Source organism: Cibotium barometz, chromosome 23 (genome assembly GCF_041138505.1).
Source record: "Cibotium barometz isolate CiBa-2024 chromosome 23, ASM4113850v1, whole genome shotgun sequence".
Classification (NCBI taxonomy): domain Eukaryota; kingdom Viridiplantae; phylum Streptophyta; class Polypodiopsida; order Cyatheales; family Cibotiaceae; genus Cibotium; species Cibotium barometz.
This window is the reverse complement of record NC_141068.1, coordinates 21,066,153-21,092,642: the sequence shown is the minus strand read 5'-3', so window position 1 is coordinate 21,092,642 and position 26,490 is coordinate 21,066,153. Positions and strand designations below refer to the sequence as shown.

Sequence of the window (26,490 nt, the reverse complement as noted above, 5' to 3'; positions counted from 1 at the left end):
AAAAGATAAAGCGTGGGCTGTGTATCCAATGGCCACCACTCTTAGGGATACATCTGATAATATGATACAAGAAAAAGTCCTTCCAAGGCTCAATGCCAAGAAGGAATGTGAGGGCAAAAGGATGAAAGGACCAGATGTACGAGAGATCAGAGCAAAACAACATAGCATGAAATAGGTGAGTGAGTCTATATATAATGGTGAGTGAACATATGTACAAGAGCCCTCTGATGTGAGGTGACTCTGAGTAGTAGACTAGTGTAGAAGCAAAGAGAATGTTGGAGCTGAAGCACGGTCGGTGACGAAAGGCTCGTGTCGATGTGAGGCAAAGGCACTCTGTGTGGGGTGGTCGGTGTCGAAGGCTCGCGTCGGTGGATGCATAGGAACTCCGAGGTGGTAGTGAGTAGTGGAAGGTGGAGATGATGATGCAAACTCTGGTGACAAGGGTGCTGCTGTACCCGAATGGTGATGAAGAGCAGAGAGGGCTACCGTCCCGAGTGGTGCAAGCTTTGGTGACAAGGGTGCTGTAATACCTGAGGGGTGGTGAGGAGCAGAGAGGGCTGCCGTCCCGAGTGGTGCAAGCTCTGGTGACAAGGGTGTTGCAATACCTAAGTGAGGTGAGGAGCAGAGAGGGCTGCTGTCCTGATGATGTGAGATGGTGAGCAAAGAGGGTTGCTGTCCTGATGATGTGAGATGGTGAGCAGAGAGGGCTGCTGTCCCAAGGTAAACTGTAGAAGAAAAACGATGATGTGTTGTAGCAAAGAGTGGGCTGCTGTCCCAAGGTAACCTGTAGAAAAACGTTGAAGTGCTCTATTGTAGCAGAGAGTGGGCTGCTGTCCCAAAGTGTGGCCTGATATAAAACGCTGATGTGCTGGCCTGTAGCAGAGAGTGGCCTGCTGTCCCAAGGTGTGGCCTGACGTAAAACGCTGATGTGTTGACTTGAAGAGCCGATGATGATGAAGAAGATGTAGTGCAGTCCTTGGCAGTAGCAACAGCAGCAGAAGTGGTACCGGATATGATCTATGAAGTGGCTCAAGAGAATGAATGAAGAGGTAATGCTATATATAGTCAAGTGGACTGTTGGTCGTCCAAGCCAGAGGTTGTAAGCCAGCAGCAAGACACAAAAAGATGGAAAAAATCTAATAAACCTAGAATAATCCAGATAAATCCCCTTTTTAGGGTTGGAAAAAATGCCATTTTTAGACACCACCCCTCAGGCCAAAAAGAGGACCTCGTCTCCCAAAGTAAGATCTTGAATGGGGCTCTCCTTTGAGTAAGAAGTCCCATTCCCTGTGTGGTCTAGATCAGAGTTTGGAGAATCAACTTCTCGTGAGAAAAATTGGTCCTTCGGGAGTGCGGGTAGACGATCCATGCTGTGTGCCCTCGAAGTCTTCAATCCCTTTGCTCATGATAGCTCTGATGCCATGTGAGAGAAAAAGGACGAAAGGACTAGATGTACGAGAGATCGGAGCAAAACAACATAGCATGAAATACGTGAGTGAGTCTATATATGATGGTGAGTGAACATATGTACAAGAGCACTCAATTGTGAGGTGACTCTGAGTAGTAGACTATTGCAAAAGCAAAGAGAATGTCGGAGTTGAAGCACGATCGGTGACGAAGGCTCATGTCGATGTGAGGCAAAGGCACTGCGTGAGGTGGTCGGTGTCGAAGGCATGCGTCGGTGGATGCAGAGGCACTCTGAGGTGGTAGTGAGTAGCAAAAGGTGAAGTGATGATGATGTAGACTCTGGTGACAAGGGTGCTGCTGTACCTGAATGGTGATGAAGAGCAGAGAGGGCTTCCGTCCACAGCGGTGCAAGCTTTCGTGACAAGAGTGCTGCAATACTTGAGGGGTGGTGAGGAGGAGAGAGGGGCGTACCGAGTGGTGCAAGCTTTGGTTGGGCCACCACAGGCCATGTTGGAACAAAAAGGCGCCCAAGATGTGGTAGTGACCACCACTAGGGTCGGAGTGGGCATCTTCGACCAGGTGGGGTACTTCATGAGGAATGACACACCTGCTTAAAACACCATCATGACTGTAACAAAGTAAAAAGGGACTCAAGTCAATTTGGGCCCAAGGCCAAGGGATGAGGATGGCCTAGTATATAAGTGAATATGGGCCAATGCCATTGGAACCTTTTGATAATTATCATAATACAAGTCAATTACTCTCTCTTCTCTCTTCATGAAGTGTATATGCCATCGTGGAGTACATGATATGGCTTGATTTGAGGGCATTGCAGGCAGTTTACAGCCGTACATATGTCTTTTTGGCTCCAATATACATGGCTCACGCACGAGCATGCTACTTGACATGAGTCCTTGATGGTATACTTCATCCATGCAAGTTTGTACATGTACACCTAAGGTTTCGAGGACGAAACCACTTGGGTGGGGATGGTTTGTAACAAAGTAAAAAGGGACTCCAGTCAATTTGGGCCCAAGGCCAAGGGATGAAGGGGATGTGAAAGAGGCCAAGGGTTAAGACTAGGCTTGGGCATGCCCATGGACATTGATAAGTGTAGTGTGAAAGGATGGCCTAGTATATAAGTGAATATGGGCCAATGTCATGGGAACCTTTTGATAATCATCATAATATAAGTCAATTACTCTCTCTTCTCTCTAAACCTAGACTAATCATTCTAATCTAGGCTAATTAGACTAATTCAAGGCTAATCTAGATGCTCCTTTCTTTCAATGACTAGCCTTGTAGAGTTGGCTAGCTATGATTTGGAAGGGTCGGCTCTTTACCGGAAGCCAGCGCTTGTCCTTGGGGCCAGTGTCAACTGGAAAGTGTTATGTGGAAAGCAAAGCAAAGGACATCTCCTTACCAGTTCGGGGCAGCATCAACTTTGAAAAGGACACTATCAGGAAGGTCATCATCAATACTTGTTGCAAGCTCCCCAATGTTGATGTGGGGAAGGTGGTCTGCCATGACATGATGTTTGCTTGGTCGAAGGAGGATCTCAAAGTCGAATTCTTGGAAGAGCAGCAACGACCACCAAAAACGACCGCCACATGGGGTTTATTGAGAAGATACTTGTGAGCGTGGTGGTTCGAGTTGACGATGAAGTGGGAGCCTAAGCGATAGTGGCAGAACTTTTTGCAAGCATAGACAATAGCCAAGCCTTCCCACTCACTTGTGGTGTAGTTTTGTTCAACGGGTGTGAGGAGGCGGCTGGCAATTCCGCACTGGGCTGAGTAAGAACCATGCCGACAGCAGCGAGGCTTGTATCTGTATGGACATGAAAGATGGTCGTCCAGTCCGGTGGGATGAGAATGGGAGCTTCGATGAGACGCTTTTTAAGGTATGTGAAGGTGGTAGCTGCTGGTTTGACCATTGGAAGATTGTGGAGGGCTTAACTAGGCGAGTTAGTGGAAGGGTCACATTGGCATACATGTTGATGAAATGATGATGATAGCCGGTGTGTTCAACAAAAACTTGGGTTCCTTTGGGACTGATTTGAGGAGGAAGGAGGAGGAGTGCAGCGATTTTATTAGGGTCAGGGCCAAGCCTTTGGAAGAGATGATGTGACCTAGGAGGGTGCCCTGGACCACCAAGAAATGACACTTGAAGGGGTTGAGATGTAACCGGGAGGAGAGACACTTGGCAAAGACCAAAGCTAACTGAGAGAGATGTTCTAGAAAGGCCTCTAGCCTAGAAACAAGGTGAGTGCCTATGAAATTAGAAAAATCGTCAATAAAAGTGTGGAGAAAGCTGAGGAGGTACTCCTTGAAGATATTGGTGACGAGCCATTGGAAGGTGGCCGGAGTGTTACACAGCTTAAAGGGCATCTGATTGTAGACATAGGTACCCCATTGTGTGACGAAAGTTGTCTTGGCACGGGACCATCAAGGATGGATTCCCCATTCCATTCATGGATCGAGTTTTAGAGGATATTGTGGGGCATGCCCTATACAGCTTTAGTGGATGAGTTTAGTGGATACAACCAAGTCACCATCCACCTAGACGCAAGAGGCTTACAGAATGGGACGAGGCTTCTTGGAAGTGTTGGAGGTGGCAATTTTTGTAGCTACTCTCGGGTTATCGCATGACTAGAAGTTGTGGTGGTTGAGTCTGCCCTGCATCTTCGGAGGTTTGACAGAAACTCAGTACAAAGGGCTTTGTGTGAATACATGCTCTTATGTGTGTGTGTGTGAGAGAGAGAGAGAGAGAAAGAAAGAAAGAGATATATTAAGCGTCTACTAAAGACCCAATGGGCTTGTGAGACCAAAGTGATACAATAATGTCCATGGTGTATCTCATCATGGAATGGAAAATAAAATAGAATGAAAACATAAATATAGCTATCTCACTGGGGTGATATAAAACTGTCCATGGAAACTCGTCATGGAAGAGAGAGAAAGAAAGAAAGAAAGAAAGATATATTAACGTCTACGAGAGGCCAAAGTCGGCCTATGAGAGAGAGCATATCTTGATACAGAGTTCTACACCTACTATTGGACACTAATGACGTTAGTGGGGATGTCGTAGTATCTAGTCCATACTATGCATAATGGAGTTGATAGTTATATAGTCTTGCGGGTTGACTACCATGAGTATATAACATGCACGTTCCTAAAAGGTGAATTTGGGCATGTTCTTGGATTCATCTAGGTATATTATCCCATATGCAAGAGCATGGGAAGTCAAAGAGCCATATATAGGGTGTGGTGGCACCTTGTCATAGATATCTCCTTCGGCCGGGTTTTTGGGGGGAAGCAACGGCTAGGAGATGGGAGACCAGCCACCGACGTTGCTTAGTGCCCTAGGGTGGTGTGCGTGCTGCTGTTGCGTGACTTTGACATGGTATCAGAGCTCGGCCTGTGTGGTCCTGGGTGGTCCTAACCTCTGTTTGATCGAGGTGCTCGAATTGAAGGAGGGTGTTGGAGGTGGGAATTCTCGTAGCTACTCTCAGGTTATCGCATGACTAGAAGTTGTGGTGGATTATCCCATATGCAAGAGCATGGGAAGTCGAAGAGCCATATATAGGGTGCGGTGGCACCTTATCTCCTCTGGCCGGGTTTTTGGGGGGGGAGCAACGGCTAGGAGATGGGAGCCCAGCCATCGACGTTACTCAGTGCCCTAGGGTGGTGTGCGTGTTGTTGTTGTGTAACTTTGACAGGAAGTACTCAGATTGAATTCCTAGACTGGCTCTTGGCAAGAGGGAAGGCTAAGTGGTTCCCTTGTCTCAGCTACTTTGGAGAGGAGAGTGGGGTTGTGGGCTCGTTGGTGGTAAATTGGGAAGGTGCTGTAGTGGTCTTCTGTCCAAGACTTAGGAGACTTTCCCACTGGAAAGGTTGGTGTGTCCTTAGACACATGTGGTGGTGCTTTTTGCTGAGTTAGTGGGTTAGTGGTTGGGGGCTTTTCAGCCTTGTGGGAGAGGGATTTCACCATCTTGCGCCCTCTATGGCGACCCGTGACTGGTTCTTTGTCATGTGCATAAAATGCCATGGACATTCTTTGGAGCTAGTCCAGAATGGGCAACCAGAAAAAGAGCAGTAGAACTAGAAGATGGAGCATAAGGTGCTGAAGTGGCAAGTTTGGACTTGGAGGAGGACCACGATGCTGTCGGTTGCATGAAGGGGTATTGTTGGTTGCTTACAGGAGGCGTCGGCTGTACCAGAGACCAAGGCGGCTGAAGGAGCATCATGACATGGCAAGGCGGCTGCAGCAACATTTTATGATTTATATAACCAGTCAGCTGGCCGACTACTAGTCGGCCAGCACTCCAAGGAGTCCAAGGGCTATAAAAGGGGGCACATGCTCATTGTTGTAATCATTCACTCCCATAAGGAGTGGGTCCTTAGGGTCACTAGACTAGGACTGTTTTGGTGATGTTCACCTTTTCAAGAAGGCATTCCAAGGCTGTAGATGTAGGTACCTTTTTGTACCATCAGAAATATACTGAATTTCCAGCATCTCTCTCTCTCTCTCTCTGTGCTCTCCCTTCTGTCTGTGTTATGCATCAGGATGTTCTCAGTGGTGTTTGGCTGAAAGAAGACTCTCAGAGCTTCCGCGTGTTACATTGGTATTAGAGCATCAGGCTCAACAAAGCTAAACACTGATTCAGTCCCATATGAAGGTGTACAGGTCCAAGGTACAGGAGAGTGCACGGGTACGAGGCCCAAGGCAAGGAACATAGGAATGGGAAGAGCTCCCAGGAGGTTTGTTGGTGGTGTTCCACAAAGCCAGAGGGGATGGCAGTCCTGTGAGCCAGATAGGTTCTCGGGCAATGGTCCCAAGGGAGGATTATCCTCCAAGGGGTGATGTGAGAGTGCAAGACTCATTTCTCAGGAATGAAGAACAAGACAGTGTTTAGAGTCAGGGCAAGAATGGATTGGGGACTAGATGGAATAGATGCATAGATATTATTCAGAGTCAGAGTGGTTTTGGAGACCGGGCCGGGTTTTCAGTGAAAAGGGTTGCTAGAGTTGGATGGATGACAGAGTGACTCCGGGATTAGAGTGGGATGATGACAGTCATCCAAGAATAGGTTGGAATCCCGTCATCATTTTTAGCAGAGGGGGATGTCATGTGCATAAAATGCCATGGACATTCTCTGGAGCTAGTCCAGAAGGGGCAACCAGAAAAAGAGCAGTAGAACCAGAAGATGGAGCATAAGGTGCTGAAGTGGCAAGTTTGGACTTGGAGGAGGACCACGATGCTGTCGGCTGCATGAAGGGGTACTGTCGGCTGCTTACAGGAGGTGTCGGCTGTACCAGAGACCAAGGCGGCCGAAGGAGCATCATGACATGGCAAGGCGGCTGTAGGCGCAGCATTTTATGATTCATATAACCAGTCGGCTGGCCGACTGCTGGTCGGCCAGCACTCCAAGGAGTCCAAAGGGCTATAAAAGGGGGCACATGCTCATTGTTGTAATTATTCACTCCCATAAGGAGTGGGTCCTTAGGGTCACTAGACTAGGACTGTTTTGGTGATGTTCACCTTTTCAAGAAGGCAGCCTAAGGCTGTAGATGTAGGTACCTTTTTGTACCATCAGAAATATACTGAATTTCCAGCATCTCTCTTTCTCTCTCTCTACTCTCCCTTCTGTCTGGACTCTGCGTTATGCATCAGGATGTTCTCAGTGGTGTTTAGGGCTGAAAGAAGACTCCCAAAGCATCCACGTGTTACATTCTCCTAGGCCTACAGCGTCAGTGCTTAGAGGAAGGGTTAGTGGAGTCGTTTGGTACTTTCGTGATGTCCACCATGTAGGATGTCAGGCCTTCTACTGCCTGGAGCCAGTCAAGGAGTTCTGACTCATCACCATGGGGAACAAGGCCTTCTTCTTTTGTAGGCCAAGAAGTGAGCATCTGAGAGTTGGGAGATGAAACGGGGGCTACTGTGGCACCACAGATCCCTTGGTCCAGATCTTCCTTCAATTTGAACTCCTGTGGGCCATGCTCTTAAGGAATCCACAATCGGTCAGAACCCCAATCGTGCAGAACACTGGTACTCTGAAGCCATGGACGTCCAATGAGTAATGAGTAGGCCCCTCTGACTTCAGGAAGCCCAATCACCACAAAGTCCAAGAGGAATGGAATTCCCTAGCTACTAGTGACACCTTCTACTAGACCAATGGGGGTCACCTCCCATTGGTTGGCCACCCGAACATAGAAGTTGGCTGGTCACGTCACCTTGAGACCTATTGCATGGAGTGTGAATTCTAGCATGAGATTCACCCTAAAGCCACCATCGACGATTTCCCCAAAATGTGGGGTACCATGAATCTCCGCAGAGGCGGGGGCTCCGGTAGTCTATAAGGGAGCGACTGGTACGATTGATACCCATGCAAACGGCAACACCTGAGGGGAGCGGAAACCTACCACACTGCCCACCACTAGAATTGGTTGTCGTACCATTGAGGGGCTCCAGGACATTATCGGACACGGGGGCTAATCCGGAGAAGATCAAAGAGGTTCACTAACATGGTATTTCTCTTGAGTAGATCCTCCATGGAGAAAGGTGTAAGCTATGGTTTGGAATGTGGGAGGGAGGGGGTAGGTGGTTTGTCCAACATGGAGGGTTGGGTGTGGAGGTCCTTGAAGGCTTGCAAGAGGACTGATCTATGACTGTGCGAGGGAGTGGAAGAGTGTTATCATCGGGCTCATCCCCTTGTTGCTCTTTAGGTATGGCCTTCCTTTGTGATCGGGTGACCACTATGGCGGATGGTGGATCCTCATGAGTAGGTGTTGTGGGTGTGATGGACACTCCAAAGGTGGGAGAGGGAGGTTGGCTAGTGGATGGAGGATGTCCTACAGAGACTAAGTGGGTGGTTGGGGTTGGAAATGTGAAGCTGGAGGAAGTGGAGGCCCTTTGCTTGGGGCAATTCCGAGTATAATGATCCTTGGATTCTGGACAATGCCGGCATGGCGGAGCACTTCAGGAAGGGGGCAGCGGCTTTGGCAATGACCATATTCCCCACATCTATAGCAAAGGACGGGGCGATTGTGGGGTTGGGGAGGGCGAGTAGGATGAATCATGGGGGTTGTTGCCATGGTGGCTGGTGTAGGAGGATTAGGGATGAGTGGTGGAAGGTAGGTCACCTGAGGAGTGGGTTGGCAAGGAGGAGGCGTAGCAGCATGGAAGGTTTGTGGAACGACAACATCAACTATAGCATAATGGTCAAGGTTTTGGGCAGTTGAGGTGGGATGAGGAATTTATTGCTAATGAAGGTGACAGAACCCCCCTTGAGGTAGTAGCAATCTTTGTCTTCATGTCCTCCTTTTTCACAAAAGGAGTAGTACCTCCTTTTTGGGCATTCTTGGACGGTGTGTCCAAGTGATTGGCATGTAGCACACCACATGCCCTTCTAGGCTTCTTGCTGAGTATTCAATTCTTCAATCTCCCTTTTGAGTTGGAACAGGGTACTTTCCTCTCTCGGAGTTTTTTGGCTGACTTTGAGTGCCTCTAGCTCCCGCTTTAGTTGAGCCACCAGGTCATCCAGTTGTCACTGTTGAGCCCACATCACGCTCAAACATGAGTCGTGCATTTTCAAGTTGAGAGGCTAGCTCCTGGAATTCCAACAATGTAGTTGGTGTTGGCGGACTCTCTCAAATCTTGTGCTGGGTGGACCTAGGTAAGGCCTGTGTCACTGTTGGATGTACAGAGCCCACATCACGCTCAAACATGAGTCTTGCATTTTCAACTTGAGAGGCTAGCTCCTGGAATTCCAACAATGTAGTTGGTGTTGGTGGACTCTCTCAAATCTTGTGCTAGGTGGACCTAGGTAAGGCCTGTGTCACCCATTGATGCACCATGAAGTCGCCGGGGCTACAATCGGAAGAGGTTCAACTACATACCACCTAGGGACCCTCTTCCACCTCTTCCTATAGCGGAGGCCATGCCAACCCTCTTGGTCTAGCCAATCTTGCTGGTCTAGCCATTGAAGAGGACGACACAGCTCAAGCTGATGTGACAAGTGACTGTAGAACACAGGTACAAAGTGTTTTGAAGGATGAGCATGAAGGATGTCCTTCAGGATGATGGTGAGGGATGAAGGATAAATGATGAAGGATGTCCTTTAAGAAGATGGGTGAGGGATCAAGGCTGTAGGATGAAGGATGTCCTTCAAGGTGAGTCTAGGGACCATATATGCCTGAGGCTTAGTCGGTGGCATCTCCTATCTTTGGTGGATGCCTTGAGGTGGTAGCCTTTGGTAGAATCTCCTATCTCTAGGAGATGCCATTGGAGTGTTAGTCGGAGAGTCAGTTGGTGCCATCGGTGCCTTCAATGCCACTGTGTGCACCTCTTTGTCTCAGTTGGGGTGTGTCTCCGCTTCTGATGGTCTCAAATGCTTGGCACCTCCGTTGACTCACCGTGACGGTGTGACAGTGTTATGCTATTGCGGTGTGGCGGTGTGACACTATCACGTTGTTGCAGTATGGAGGTGTGACACTGTTGCGGTGTGTCAGTGTGACGCCCAGAGATGGTCCACCCAATGTGGGCACCCTTGGTGGCTGCAGGCATGGAGCGAAGAAGAAAGCTCATAGCCTTTGCGATAATAAGATACGACAGGGTGCAAGGGGGCAACCCTGCTGTATGGAGCGGGAGATCTGGGAGCGCTCACCTCGACCTCACGCAATCACAGTGCTGTGTGCCTCTTGATATAGGCAAGAAACACCTTTGTTCCAATCTTGATAAAAGCCCAAGCATACCCTCCAAGAAATCTTAAGTAAGTAGTCATACAAGGCTTGGTGCCATCTCTAGGTAGAGTAAGGGTCTTTATGTAGCCCTTCTTACAATCCAAGACTAATCTTTCTGAAAGAGAATTATATTTAGACTTTGGTTTACAAGAAAAGTTTCCCTTGTAGGAGACTAGGAGTTTAACCCGGGTCGTATTAACAAATCATAAGTAAGTAGTTATACAAGGCTTGATGCCATCTCTAGGTAGAGTAAGGGTCTTTATGTAGCCCTTCTTACAATCCAAGACTAGTAACCCTTGGACTTCTTTAATCCTTTTGAAAGAGAACTATATTTAGACTTTGGTTTACAAGAAAAGTTTCCCTTGTAAGAGACTTGTAGAAAAAGTTACCAATGCATTTTCTTCGTGAGTGTTCTATGCAGTGCTTATTTCTTCCTAAGCTGGCTCCTTGCAGCCTGTCTGGTGTCCATATTTGGAACATCTTGATCTCTTGACAAGGAAGAGTAGGTCACTATTGCCAGCATCGGCCCTCTCAAGAAGTAGCTCATGCATAGTCACAAGGAACACCGTTCCAAGTCCATAGGAACGTGGGAATGGCCTTCATCCACGAGCTGGAAAGCGGGAGCGTGCAGGAACGGATGGATACACGGGATCACCATGTGCACGTTCCTCGAACGTGCAGAACGCGATCCAGGAACTTGCACTCATCCGGGAATGCTTGTGTGGAGTAGACGTGGCCATTTCAGTTACACGTTCTTTTTTTCTAACGTGGGCATCGTGGCCCGTGGGTGGTTTTTTGCTGACGTGGGCATCATCGTGCGTTTATCAACGTGGGTCACTGTGGGACGTTATTAAAACGTAACCCATGGCCCACGAATCACGATACCGACCCAACGCATGTCGTCTGCAACAAACCAAGGGGAAAAGAATGCCGAATGGTTAACGGCAAACATGCACCTTTGTAAGGGAAAAAAATTATGTGCACCTCTGCAGCAAGGGAAAAACACAACATCGGGATTGAAAAAAAAAGAAAAAACTGACCTGCAGATTTGAAAATTGTTCTCTTTGAAGTTTTAATTGTTTGTAGGCTATATATTTGTTGCATTCTTTACTCTATTTGTCTATCTTGTTCGCAAAATAATTTATGTCTCATTCCTATCTAAACTCGATCTCATGATGACATGTCATTCGTTCCCGTTCCAAGTCCCAATGTCCCCGTTCCCCATTCCAAAATTGGCCTCATTCATTCCCGCTCCCGTTCCACGTTCCATGTGACTATGAGCTCATGGCCTTGGCCACAATTTAATCTATGAAAGAAGCAAGGTGGCAGCCCTGCCTTAATACCATAGACATGTGAAAGTTTCATTTTTTTATGCTCATTGCTGTATCAAGATCTGGCATGTCATTGATTGGCCAATCGATCTCCTTGTTGGTGAAGCAGAAGGACCTGGCTGTGAGTTATGTGGTCGGTATATAAGGAAGAGACCTCATTAGTTCCCACCTAGAAAATGCAAAATGCAAAAGACTGCTGCCAAGGAATTTCAATCAACCTGATCATCTGCCTTCTCACCTTCTCAACCTCTAGCGGTAGAGTAGCCAAGGGCTGATTGCCTTCTTAGTCCATTCCACACAAATAGAAGACATTGGAAAAAATATGCCTGCCCAGCATGAAACTAAATCGAGTCTCATGTATGAGATATAGCAAGAAAAGGTTTAGAGCCTCAAGATGTCTGCCTTGACGAGGACTTTGTAGGAAATTACAAGCAAGGTTATTGGTTCCCAACTTCCCATTGGGTAACCAAAGTCATATTCCCTCCTCAGGGATGAGAGGAATAAGGTCATCTGAGAGCATAGAATGCATCTCTTGTATTCCAAATCTCAGGAGAGCTACTATAATGTGTCATTCAAAGGAAGTCCAGAATTGGATGGGGCTAAGGTATCCTTACCTGGACAATTGTCCTCATAAGGGCCCTTTTGAGCTCCAAGGAGGTGAATGGCATATGTATGACTTTTGCCTCACCGATGTAACAGATGGTTCCAAATCCTTTGCTGGGATTCGTTTCTAATTGTTGAGTGGGGTTCCAGTGTGACAAGCTATCTCCATCCTGCCCTGCAATAGTTCCTTTTTCCCCCCTTACACTGATCCAAAGGTCTCCGGGTGCTTCTCATCCTCCCCTTGAACTGTTGCCAGTTTTACATCTAAGTGTCCTCTTCTCAACTGTACCTCTTTCTTTATTATTTCTGCCTATTTATTTCACTTTCCAAGATGTACCGGCATCAGTAGTAATGCATGTAGACTCCATATTCTCTATCTGGGCCAGTGTTTAATTTCCGAGTTTCCTTGGAAATAAAAATAAAAATATAAAATGCTGAGTTGAGGTGGTACATGCAGGGTCAGCAATGATGCTGGGGCGCTTTATGACCTCAGCACCTTGGGGTATGGTGGCTGATAGATATGGCCGTAAGCCTGTCATCCTTGTTGGTACCACATCAATGTAAATGGTGAATCTTCAAATCCATCGATTTGCTTGACAGGATCTATGCAGCTATGGTGATGGAAACATGGTTTGCAACAATTTGTGGCTGGCTTCTTGTATCCTGTAGTGATGATTCAGCTATTAGTTCTTTTTATCTTTCTTCCTTCTTGTCATTTCAGAGTTATATTCAACACGCTTTTTGGCTTCAGTACCAACTTTTGGATGGCACTAACATCACGATTCCTTCTTGGCATTTGCAATGGAATGACTGGGACATTAAGGGTATGCTCTTATATTCCCCCCCCCCCCTTTTGTTATTATTATCTTTGCATCAGTTTTGATGTATATAGATAATATGTGATGCCATCTTTTTCTCACAAGATTTGAAGCAAACATTGAGGAAAAGATATTAGTTTTTCCACTTTTTTTTTTTCCCCCGCTGAAGCAATGTTTTCCATTTGTAAAAGAGAGATTTTCCTGGAAATAGATGAGAACCCTCTGAAGAGGTACAGACACTAAGCTGGGGGGGAATCCTCTATGCTCTTGGAGGGAGACTACATCTGTGGGGGAGGGGGGAAAATAGCCACATTGGGGGCCTGTAATGCTTAAATATATCACTGTTGCCCTGGGTGAAAAAGAGACCCAGGTTCCGAGTGTGTAGTAGGTCTGCACATTGTTGCTGCATAATCTCTGAATCACCTTGCAGTCACTTTTAACATCCGTGGAGAGAGTTGATGATGTCTGTCCAGATGAAGCAGATGGTCTCTGCCAGAGGAGTGATGATGCCCTCATAGTCTTGTTGTAGTGTGCCTACCAAATGTGCCAGGCTCGTGTTGATGACGAGCCTCATGGCAGATCTGTGGTGTGACATCCTCGCGGACAATGACCAACGGTCATCCCAGTCATATGGTCACCTGGAGACATATGCACAAAGCATATCCTTCAAATCCTATTCACCCCCTCTGTTTTCCCATTGACCAAGGATGATCAAAGGAACTCATACTTAATGTAGTCTCCAAATCTTGGACTGATGACCGTATTATGCTTCAGAGACTTGACGGTTCTCATTTCCACTAGAGGATGGAGATTGCAGGCAGATTTGACCAGTGTCGGATTTGTCGTTTCTCGACAGGGCCACAGTGCTAGAGATTGTCCCAGATCGAACGGCCATGCTAGGAGGCGACGTGGTCCCACCCATCAGATGGCTTTTGTAGTTGCCTTGCATTTGCACATATGACCCAAAGAATTATGCAAAATCCTTGTACTCCCTCTTGAGAAAGTGTGGCATTTCCATCCACCTATTAGTAGACCACACAGCGTTGGGTTGTGGTTAGGGATGGCAGGCACCCTCGAGCCCCCGTACTTGCCCCTTCACCCCCACCCCTAGTGGAGCACCCCAACCTAGGATGTTGATCCTTCTTTGGAGGATGAGGCTCTGCAGGCACATGATTTGGATCCCTCACATGAGGATGTTGCATTACAGTTATAGGATGATTGTACCCTTGAGGATGATGTTGCGCAGTCACATTGTGATGATACCTCTCCAGTTTTGAGGACCAACCCTGGCTTTTCCCCGGAGTGGGAATGAGAGATAAGGTTTACATCGTCAGATTTTTCCTCCCTTACCTATGCGAGACATACCTCTGTCTCTAAAGGGGGTCCTTCGTCGACCATGAGATCTGGTTGTTCCTACTTTGAGTCCTTATGAGGATTGTCTCTTGGAACATTCAGGGTCTTGGGGACTTTTTTCCGCATCGGCGGAAACAAATTGTCAAAACTCAACTTCATTGTGTAGTTACAGGTGGACCTATGGATGTATTGCTCTTACAAGAGCATAAACTGGATGCTAGCCAGTGTGGGAGATCAGGCAACCTTCTCTTGGGACACACCTTCTGGTCATTAGCTATTAGTACCAAAGGTGGTGTTTGTATCTATGTTTTAGCTTTGATCTTGCCTTGCATCATTGGACATGGTGTCATTTTGCCTATGAGACCTTATGCAGGGTACTACACGCATTGGTATTCTCAACTTCTATGCTCCTAACCATCGAGGCGAGAGGATTGTCTTCTGGAAATCTCTCACTACGTTGATGCCTCTTGCCGACCATTGGATTATTGGTAGGGATTTTAACATGGTTGAGATGCCAATGGATAAAAGAGGTGGACATGAGGGCTTGGTGCATCCTCTTGAAAGAGCGTCTTGGAAGAGGTTTATACTCTCCATTCATGTCAGAGATTGTTGGCATGAGGATGCCATTTTGAGGAGACCATCCACTCTTCTTTATTCATGGTCTAACAGGAGAAGGGATGCAGGAAAAGAGCACGGGAGCATTGATCTTGAGCGGATTGTACATAGACGGCGGAACTTCTGCTCAGGTCTTTGGTCAGCACTCGTGCTTACTACTTGGTGCTTGAAGTGCTTCTCCTGGGAATCCATCCACCGTCAACCACAACCTACTCCTCTCCTTGTCTTGAAGGGCTTGGGTCCAGATCGCCAACACATTTTTGAGGTTTGCTCATGGAATTCAAAAGCACGCTTAATGATTGCACTCTCGCTCTCTCTCTCTCACTCTCAATACAATAGTTGAGATGTAAGCAACAAAACTTGTCATTATATTCCGGAGAGTAACCATTACATAGATGAAGATTTGTATTATGATAATAGTGAGAGTACAAATCGCCTAGAAGGCTTTATAGTTTGAGGCAAGGACAACACAGACTCAGTGGAGCTAGGAATCACAAACTTTCAGAACCCCTTTTTACAAAGTTGTGGGGTTTCCAGGATCTTGGCAACCACTCTTGGTTTGCCATGTGCCTTGCTATGATTGATTACAAATGTCCGACACTGGATCCTAATTCAGATTCTTTTCTGAGCTGCTCCCGTCCAAATTTTGTGCTTCTTCTTATGTGTGTGGTGTTTCTTTTTGATCCTTTTGCCTGCCTGCGAGTCTTTATGCCTTCACATCCTTGGATCCACTTCTGCCTGCGAATTGTGTGAGTAGGCCTGGCCTGGTGGTCTTGATCGTCTTGCTATTCCTGCTTGCAGCTCAGCTGATGGGGGTGGTGAAGGATTGTCTTTGGCGGAGTTCATGATGCCAATCAATACGGAAGGCTGATTTCAACAGAAGAAGAATTTTCTGTACGCTAGAGGGTAGGAGGACAAGGGGGGGAGAGTGGCAGGCGAAGGAGCATAGGGTTGGGGGGCAGCAGGCAGGTGGAAGGGTTTTTGCTTCCACATAAGGGTTTCTCATGGCACAAATTAGAAGCTCTGAGGTTGAATTATGGTTTTGCCTGCCAATTAGGGTTTCGTGTGCCACATTAGCGTTTTGAATGAGGTTTCATCAGGCTACTTTTCAATATTCCATTTTCCAACATTCACAAAATCCATTAAATAGAAAAATTTCAAAATTGTAATATGTACTTGTATTTTCAAAGTTTATATCTTGGCGATGGTTTTCCTCACTAGTTAATATCATGAAGTTGTGCTCAAGATTTTGAACTTGTTTAGCTTCTAGATATGGTCAATAACCAAAGGAGGTTTTGCAGGCCTATGCATCTGAGATCTGTAGTGAGGAGCATCAAGCATTGGGTATATCAATGGTGTTGCTCTTTACTATATCCTTTTCTTGTTGGTCACCTTGTTCTCAAGCTCATTTACGTGAACTAATTTGAAATGCTTGATTCATTTTTATAGGTAGGAACAATGTGGGGGGTTGGTTTGATCATTGGTCCAGCTATTGGAGGGTACTTGGCTCAGGTGACACAATATTTTTTTTCCATTTTCATTCTTAGTTGACTAGAAGTATGGTAATTTTAGTGTGAACGGGTAATATGGTGCTTAAAAGATTATGAATGTTGGAAACATATCTATCTACGGAGATGCACAAAAATCACGATAATATAGAAATCATTTTTGTGAAGGCATGCTCTTTAGTCTATTATAACATATTCCTAGCTTCAAACAATACTGTCGAGAGCAATTTCTGCAAGACAAATTCACACAGCTCCATCTGGAGCACTCTGGAGCTAGAGGCTAGGCCAGCATTGCAACTATGCTTGTCGCCCCAACCCCGGTGTACTTGAGTCTGCCATCTGAGGAAGACCTGAGGTAGAAGCTGGCTGCCAAAGGAGATGCAAACCTCTCCATGGTTTTAGGGGTCCAAACGCTGGACCAAAAGGTGTGGTTTGTCAAACGGTCCTCCTAAATCATGAGCATGTTGAGATCACCCTCGACAAGGGCACAATGTAACTCCTCTTGAATGCTTGTGACTACAGGCACCGTGCGGCCAGGAAAGTTTTAGGATACAATATGCATAGCTAGGGAAAGAGGTTATGGCTCTTCTTGGCTTGCAAAGTTTTGATTGCATGCTATCCATATCCTCGGCTGTTCAAACTGAGTGTGGATGCTGCAAAGTTCGACCACTCAGCATTGACTCAGTCCTTTTTCCCCCTGAAAAAGAGACTTCTTAATATGATTTTTTGTAAACAAAAAAGGAGATTTCAGATCAAGCAGGGGGGAAATCTCAATCAATCTAAGGTCCCATGTGAGAGGTAGTGAAAAAGATGCCATGATCCCACTTTCTCATGAATAGGCCAAGCTTTCTCTCTATAGCCCTCAAAGATCCTTGAATCCTGGCCCAAGTGGCCATGAGTGTGTGGACTATCACACCAAATCCTGCAAATGCACTGTGTATCATAAACCAAAGTGCCCTCCATGGCCTCAGTGCATCTAGCCTTCCAACGTGCCAAGCTGTGATGCTAGCAACGATATCCCATGCAGTGTCCAACCTCTGTGCTATGTAGCGTGACTTTGGCATGTCTTGAAGACAGCACTGCCGACCCACTCCCCTCGAGTAATCCTCATGACCATATCTTTGTCGTTCCCTTCAAGCCAAGAAATGGCACCAAAACAAATGTAGGCATCCCTCTTCATTCTTCCAAAAAGGTGTGCTATTGCAATCCAAATCCTCTCTGCCTTCTGCACTCCCAAAAGCAATGGTAGATTATCTCTGAAGCTCCTGCACATCTTGGGCAAGCTGGGCTAGCACCAACGACCGATCTCCAGTGGTTGGTGGCAAGACCACCATGTAGAGACAGCGAAATAAAAGAGGAAATCTTCACTTCGTGCCGCAACCTCCGCCAAAAAGCTTTATTAATGTCAAGGGTGATCCCATAAGCCTCCTAATGAGGTCTAAGAGTAGGGACACTCTGGATGTTTCCCAGAACCAGGTGTTGCACAGTGTAACTAAAGAAGGGCATGCTTTTCATGGGGTTAAAAGCATTCCTCCACTCCCACTCACCGGGCAGGTATCTGATAGGATGGGTACCCATCATATAACTAGAGGCTCCAAGAATATGTAATCATCCCTTCAGGGGGATCAATATAGAAGTGCTTCCTTGCGTTGCCCACAACTTTCACCGGCCGGATCAGTGGGTCCTCAATGATATCCTGCCCAAGATTTCTATGCAAGGGCCATCTATTCTCAATGGAGTAAAAAACCGGTACATCCTCACCCGAAGTGGGAAGGCACTTGGCCTGAAAAGGTACCCCTATCCCTGAAAACACCCCAAACCATGAGTGATTAGGCCCTTCCATCAAGTTCCTTGTGATCCGGTGGTTGGGTATAGCTGCATCCATCTGCATAATCCTTTGACTAGTGCCCCTCAAGTGTTGTGTAGAAAGCATTCTCTCATCCTACATGAGGCTCTTGAGCCTCTTCCAATCCAACATTGTGGGGAAAAGAGTTGCCCACGAATACACAAACGCCAGAATCTCTTTCTAGCCACCTTGGCCGGTGGAGGGTCTATGTGCCACTTATCCGCATGGAAACCAATCACCCTCACCCTCATCCTCTACAAGGTGCAGCCGGTGAAATCCTCCATGGGTGGCTCTGCTCTCTCCAGTCTGCCATGAAGTCCAATAAAGAAGGTAAGTTAGGTAGAGCTCTCCTCTGCGCCATGGACTGCCAAGGATATGGAAACTCACGCCTCCCCAGCAGGATCACCAACAATAAGTGGACCTACAGGTGGCTAGAATGCCTGCACAAGAGAGAGAAACAATGAAATGGGATATTTCATAATGCTTCAAATGAGTGGGGAACTCCCCTTTTTATAGATATGCCCAAGGCATGTTACAATCCCTTTGCTTATGGGATAAGTCACACACACCAACAACAGTCACTTCCCTTCTACACATTTTTTTTTTCTAAAGTGGAAATTCCTGGACTGTTAAGGCTGGCTTCTATGAAGATCCACTTGTATCCTGGAAACCAGGTTTCACCTAAGGTGGGATTACAGCCTGCAATGTGGATCCAACAAAATTCTTTTTTGGCTCTCCTTCTGGCTGGAGTCTGCGGATGATAGTTGCAGAGTAAAGGTCTACTCTGTTTGCTCTAGATCTCTTGATAGATGATGTTAAGGCCGCCCTGGTGCAAAGGTAGAACGATGGCCAGTGAGGTGATAGCTCAAGTGGTGAAGGTGTTTGCCTCGGACCAAGAGGTCTTGGGTTCAAAAACCCCCCTTGGTGCTTCCTCGGCGGCATTGCGTACGAGTGGCTGTCTATGGGCAGTGAAATTTGGTAACTATGGGAGGATCTTGGGCCAAAGGCCAGTTGGAAAAAAAAAAGAAGAAGGGTAGAACGATGGTGCTCCATGAGACCTCGACTCTGGCTTGGTGGTCACCATCCTATCTCAATAAAAGAAAGTTTCAAACCAGCCCCTGGATTTGGCTGATATAGGAGTGTGAGAAGCACTTTTGGCTTTTGGAGTCCACAATACAATCTAGAAAGATGCATTTGCATTGCTTTTAGGTTTTTTTTTTTTTCCAGAAAAGAGACTTCTGTATGAAGTAAAGTAGAATCATACAAAGGGAGATGTCAAACCAAAAGGTAGGGAGATCTCAACTAATCGGGGGCACAATGCTGCCATAAAGCCTCATAGGAGTAGAGAAAAAAATACCATGATTCCACTCTCTCATACATCGTCTGCGTTTTGTTTGTGCAGCTCTATGTGGGCCTAGGTGGCCAAAAGAGTGTGAATGATGTCACTCCATAGACTGGGTGTCATAAATATGAATACCCTCAAAGGCCTGTGATCATCTGGGCTTTCAGATATGCCATGCCGTGATACTAGCAATATTTTCCCAGGTCCTGTCAATACTCAGCCGAGGTGGTGTATTGCTTTTGGGTTTTGGATGTGTGGTCATTGACGAATGAACATACCATTTCTTTATCAAAATTCTTAAATGCTATATAACCTTGATGTGGAGACTTGCCCTTTAATACCTTTGTTGTGATCTGTGTGTTGCCATATATTCTTAAAAGAATGGTGAATGGAATTTATTTTGGCACGTACACAACTTTATCATGAAATGGGGATGGTGGTTGTAAGAAGGCAGAGTGGTTGAAAGAAGTCATTTGAGTCGAGCTTGGATCTGCGAGCGCCTCTCCCCCCTGTGATGTGCATTGCATGTGCTCCCTCCTCCCTTCTCCGCATCGTCTTCGCCCCTCGTTGCCCAGCCCCTTCTGCACACCCTTCACCACTGTCCACCTGCAGTCCCCTCATCCCAACTGTGCCCCCCTGATCTGCCTGCGCCCACCCCCCGCAGTGCCCCCCTCTGCCCCTAGCTGTTCGCTCTGCCTGCGCCCTCCCTCCCCCCACCCCCCACTTCTCCTGCGCCCCCGCCCCCCCCCCCAAATATCCTTCCGCCCCCCCGCCTGTGCCTCTCGTTTCTCCCCGTAGCCCCTCGTCGCTTTTCTCCGCTTACCCCGTCTTCCTCCTGCTTCTTCGTCCCCTCCGTCTTCATTTGGCAGAGTCTTCAGTTCTTGGGCTGTTTTCATTTGGCAAGTCTCGCTGATCTTCACCCTCAGGAGGACTCCATGGCAGCCACTCCGTCATCCCTTACCAAGGCCGCAGTAACTTGCTTACTTGCTTATCTTTCTTTGAAGCGGACCTTCAGCTCCTTGCTATGACTATTGCATCCTCAGAGGCCTCCACTTTGGTATGCAAGATTGTTGGTGGCCACCTTGCGCGCAGACAACTCAGAGATCTTGTACAGGCTAGCCTCGTTGGTGGGCTTGCAAAGATTGCATACGTTCATCCTCTACGGCGTGGCTACTACCAGGTTGAGTTCGACTTGCTAGTGGCATCAGATCGAGTCATGCAGCTGAGCTTCATTGCATTGCGTATGGCCCAAGCCTTCTTTACGCGGTGGTAGCAAGGCTTTGACCCTGCCTCCGACCCACTGGCTAGCGTTTCAGGCTTTCTCGTGATAGTCTGCTTCCCAGGCCTTGGGAAGGAATACCTTCCTCTTCTTCCGGTGATCGGTGGAGCCATGGGAGAGTGATGGAATCCCCCCCCCCACTGCGGCTTCATCCCTCGCATAGGCGGCCGAGATTCCATCCCTTTGCATTTGTATTGCCTCGCCGGCGACAGTGCCTCATGTCATATCCATTCCTTGTTTTCGAGGAGACCCCATCATTCAACGGGTGGAGTACTAACGCATTCCTGGCCAGTGTTTCATTTGCAAACGAATGGGACACCTAACTAGAGCTTGCCCTCGGCGCCAATCTAGGAGATTGCCTCTGGTGTCCCTCCTCCACGGGTTCGCGTTCAGATCTTCACCAGGGAGTAAAGAGAGAGGTAGGCTCCTAGGAAGCTGAGCACCAGGACGCGACCACGGATGACTTTGCTATTGGAGAGTGACAGACCGTTGGCCCGTGCTAGGACCGTCAGCCAACTACCATTGCTGAGCGCCGCTGCTGCGTGCGCTAGACTGATAGAGTACAAAAGGATTCGGTTCTGTGAGAGAACCGTTTTGAGAATTTATCGTAGCACCCACCTGCTGGCGATGGGTCCTCTCTAGTCACTTGCGAGGATCCCTCCGGCCCCTTTGGTTTGGCGCAACTGTTACCCTGCCGAGATGACTCCTCTGGTTCTCAGTTTCCAATGTGGTCAGCTAGCCCCACTCAACCCTCGACGAGCCGCTCCCAGCACCCTCCCTCTCGATGGATCACTCCCAGCCGCATCCGTCTCCCTCTTCTCCACCTCCCCACCCCAGCCCCACCCCCCTCTGCTTCTCCTTCTGGAGAACAGTCCGTTAGGCTCTTCCTCAGGCTCACTTTTGGTGCATGGGTGGAGACTTTAACATGATCGAGTCAACATAGGACAGACTTGGAGGAGACACAACTATAGTCTGAGGCGCAGAGTACTCTGCATGGGAGGAGTTGATCCTGGCAGTCAAGGGACAGGACCCTTGGTATCTACTTGAGTTTGGGCGTAGCCCTGCGAGCCTGTGCTTCTCACGGTCCGATGGGAGCACCAGCCCCAACCTCTCTCGACTTGACAAGTTCTATGTGGATGAGTGGGCTTGCGGTCGCGGATGATCGGCATCTTGGCTGGCACCATGTTTTTTGGTCAGGCTGTGGTTATTCTGTCCTTACAGGATCCCTGGAGGTAGGACATGCATGCGAGCACTAGGATTCTGGACAACTTGATACGAGACCCCGAGATGTGCAGTAGGATAGAGCAAATATAGGTGGGACTGGATTTTACCTCAGGCTCTGCCATGTACACCTTGGATGTGGGCCTTGGTGAGATCAACAGATTTTTACAAGAGGCAGCACAGAGCAGATTGGAGGGATTTCGTGAGTAGGAGAGGAGCCTGAGGAGGGGTCTTGCTTCTCTCCAGTGGCTTTAGGAGAGGTCTCCCGAAAGCCCGTGGATTGAGAGTTAACTTGCTGTCGCCCGTATGGAGATCAAATTCATGGAGGAGAGGAGGTTGAAGTATAGGTATCATTCCAGAGCTTCCTTTTGGACCCAGGCAAAGATAGAGTCACGGGGGACTTTTTTGAGATTGCAGGCCTCCATAGGTGGAGAGATGGTATTTGCAGGTTGCATGGCTAGGATGGAGCTATTGTTTTTGACCCCCCCTAATGTGAGAGCCATCGCCACTGATTTTTTCCGATCCCTCCTCACGGGCGCCCCATTGGGGGAGTGGTGGAATCTCCCCCCATTGCCGCTTCGTCCCTCGCACGGGCGGTGGGGATTCCATCCCTTTGCATCTGTATTGTCTCGCCGGAGACAGTGCCTCATGTCATATCCCTTCCTTGCCTTCAAGGAGACCCCATCCTATAACGAGTGGAGTACTCAAGCCTTCCCGGCCAGCGTTTCATTTGTAGGCAGAAGGGACACCTCGCCAGAGCTTGCCCTCGGCGCCAGTCCAGAGATCGCGTGGCCCCCTCCCGCCCCGGGTCCCAGTTTAGATTTTCACCAGGGGGTAGAGAGAGAGGGAGACTCCCAAGCAGCTGAGCACCAAGACCTGACCGCGGATGACTCTGCTGCTCGAGAGTGGTAGATTGTTGGCTCGTGGTAGGGCCGCCAACCAACTTCTAGAGCTGAGCGGCCCCACTGAACCCCTGACAAGCCCCTCCCTGCACCCTCCCTCTCCGATGGATCACTCCCAGCTGCTTCCACTCCCTTTTCTCTGCCCCCCCCCCCCTTCCGCTCTCCACCTAATCCTCCATCCTCGCCTCCAACTCTTCCCGCAAAACAGTCCCCCTTGCCCCGTCCTCTTCCTCCATGCCTGCACTCCCCCCTCCCTCTGCCTCTCTAGAGCACTCCCGCCACCCTTTGGCAGTGCTCGACCCAGAGCGGAGGAAGTCGGCGAGCTCTGTCCGCCCTTGATCCATCGATTGTCGGAGCCGGTTGAGATGATGGTCGCCACTTCCCCGGTAAGGGCTCTCCTGCCAAAATATCCAGGTGGGTCCCCGAGGATCTTGGGGCTGCTTGTGGATTACAGTTTCTTCTGATGTCTTCCGGTGGAAGGAACATATATTTTTGAGGAGACAGTGACTTCCATTCAGATTTGTGTGGTGTTTCATCATTCCAAACCATCTACGTGAGAGAATAGCGTGATGATCTTTTCCTTTCCCTTGAGTTCAGCCCCGAGGATGGAGTGGGATTTGGAGTCGGTGGTTGCCGCCATGCGGGGGTAGGAAGTAGAGCTCTCACACCATCTTCACCATTTGTGCATCATCGATGTGCTCACCCACCTGTGGCCCCTAGATGGGAGGAGGTGTCCTTTAGGAGGCTCACACCATAGAGATCAGGACAGGGAGGTGGTGTCCTTTATGCTAGAGGTGCTGCTCTTTGTGTTCCTTCATGTGTCTCATTTGCAATACCCCTCCCCCCCTCTTATAGATACCTCCATTGTGATCGATAGAGTTCAGAGTATGGCTACTCTCGCGCTCGGATACAGTGGCGACACACTGAGGACAGGATCCGCGCCCACTTGGCGCGCTTTCGCCTCAAGAGTGATTACGATTATTCCCCATCGAAACCCACACCCAAGACTCTTTGAGTTGAGGGCAATTTCGATAGTTCCACCTTCCATAGAGATTGATATGCAGATAGCCTCATGGAACATTCAGGGTTTAGGGGGGCCTAAGTGCTTTCAGTGGCTAGGCGTCCTTAGAGGAGAGCTCCCCAGAGCTACAGTTGGATATTCTTTTCCTTCGGGAGCACCATCTTTCCGAGGGACGTATCCGTCGTTGCAGGATGCTTTTACCAAGCAGGAGCCACACTTTTTGGTCTCCCTCTTTTGGCCCCTCAAGGACGCAGGGATGAGTTTGTATATCTGTCAACATGCAACTCTTGATGGCAGTGACAGACTCAGGTGTCATAGTCTTTGGGCGAGCATAGTGGGTTACCATTAGGATTGGAGAGGACCGCGTGGGCTTCCTCAATGACTATGCCCCAAACGCCACAGCAGGTAGAGCCATCTTCTAGAGTACAGCCGGTCAGGGCCTTCCTCTTGTTGCTGACTGTTGGTGCTTGGGTGGAGACTAACATGATCGGTCAACAAAGGACAGACTCAAAGGCGGCACGTCTATAGTCTCAGGCATAGAGTACTCTGCATGGGAGGAGTGGAACTTTGTACTCAGGGGACAAGACACTTGGCATCTTCCAGAATTTGGGTGTAGCCCTGGGAGCCTGTGCTTCTCACGGTCCGATAGGAGGAGCACCGGCCCCAACCTCTCTCAACTTGACAGGTTCTATGTGGATGAGTGGGCTTGCGGTCGCGGGGCATGATTGGCATCTTGGCGGGCACCACTTTCTCTGATCACGTTTGTTTATTCTGTTCTTAGAGGACCCCTGGAGGCTGGACATGCATGTGAGCACTAGGATTCCGGCAGCCTCATATAGGACCCCAAGATCTGCAACAGTAGGAGAGCAGATATTGGCGGGACTGGATTTTATCTTGGGTTCTGTCGCGTGCACCTTGGATGTGGACCTTGGTGAGATCAACAGATTTGTGTAGAAGGTAGCATAGAGCAGATTGGAGGGATTTCGTGAGTAGGAGAGGAGCCTGAGGAGGGGTCTTGCTTCTCTTCAGCGTCTTTAGGAGAGTTCCCCCAATAGCCCATGGATTGAGAGTTAGCTTGTTGCCACCCATACGGAGATCGGATCCATTGAGGAGAGGAGGGTGGAGTATAGGTACCATGCCAGAGCTTTCTTTTGGACCTTTGGCTATGGGTGGCTTTGAGTGTGCCTTCTTCGTGACTGATCCCTTGGTGGTGGCCGATGGTTCAGACGTGATGGTGGTGGGAGTGCTTTCCACGCCTCCTATCAGTGATGGGCTCTCCCAGGCTGATTACCTCAAAGTGCTCAATTGTGGGGTCCTGCAGATTGGTGGCTTCATGAACCTCCGTGATGTCCACCATGTAGCATGAGAGATTTCCTGCAGCCTAGAGCTAGTCCAGGAGCACGGAGTCTGCACAATAAGGGACTATGCCTTCCTCCATTGGCGTGGGTGCGACTACCGCACCCCGGACAGCTTGGTCTAGACCTTCTTCAAGCTTGAATTCTTTTTGGCCATGGGTCTGAGGTATCCACAACCTATCGCTTCCCTAGTCGTGTAGCACACCAGCACCTCACAACCATGGTTGGCCAATTAGTAAGGGGTATACTCCTTTGACTTCTAGAAGACGGACGACCACAAAATCTAGAGAGAAGACAGCATCTTGGATTTGGACTGGCACTCCCTCCACGAGCCCGAGAGGTGTCACCTCGCACTGGTCTGCCATCCGGACATGGAAATTGGCTGGTTGGGTGAGCTGCAAACCAGTGGCTTTGAGAGTGAACTCCGGCATTAGGTTGACTCCGGGTCCGCCATCCACAATGGCTCTAGAGAGAGGGGTTCCATTGATTTGCACTGTGAGGCGAGGGTTTTTGAAATCGGTGAGGGCATTGATTGCATGAGTGATGCCCATACATTTTGTTGCTTGCAGGTCGGCCCGAATCCGTGGCTCACCACCTTGAATCTTTGACCCCTGCTCTAGTTGTTGCAGGAGCAAATTCAATTGCACGCAGGCAGTGGGGCTAAATTGGAGCAGTTGGTAGAGTGACATCCCCACCTTGCTCTCTTTAAGTAGGCCGGCCATGGAAGTTGTTGAAGGTGCAGGGTGGGGAGTCACAGCGGCCTGCCCTCCGTCATTGAATGTGGGTGGCCCCTCCTGAAGATCTTTGAGAGTCTGCAGAAAGGCGTGGTCCGCCACATTATGAGAGATGTTTGAGGGGACTTCTTCTGAGCACAGGTGACTACACTTGTGGTGGGGTGTTCCACATGAGATGAGGGTGGTGTGTAGGGTTGTTTGGGGTCGGGGACACTCCCAAGGTGAAGAATGGGTGAACTTGCACCAAGGAGGAGGTGTCGGCCAACTCAGTAGCACTTCTCACAGAGACCCAAGTGAGTGGCGGCTGGCGCTTGGAAGTCGTGGAAGCACCAGTTTGTTGCTTTGGGCAGTCCCAGGTGTAGTGATCCTTGGCCTTGGGGGAATGACGGCACAGGGGGTGTCCCTTGTGGAAGG

The 26,490-nt window shown here is 48.6% G+C and overlaps 1 protein-coding gene across 3 annotated transcripts in view; it reads left to right on the top strand.

The window, feature by feature from the left end:
* The window catches only part of LOC147625730 (protein ZINC INDUCED FACILITATOR-LIKE 1-like), a 178,051-nt gene that overhangs the window by 18,747 nt on the left and 132,814 nt on the right, over positions 1-26,490 (top strand). For all 3 annotated transcript variants that reach the window (XM_086817263.1, XM_086817262.1, XM_086817261.1), the window contains exons 4-7: positions 12,540-12,642; positions 12,804-12,906; positions 16,170-16,223; positions 16,318-16,380. In XM_086817263.1, the coding sequence (XP_086673389.1) occupies positions 12,540-12,642; positions 12,804-12,906; positions 16,170-16,223; positions 16,318-16,380 (323 nt within the window). The remainder of the gene's footprint in view (positions 1-12,539; positions 12,643-12,803; positions 12,907-16,169; positions 16,224-16,317; positions 16,381-26,490) is intronic.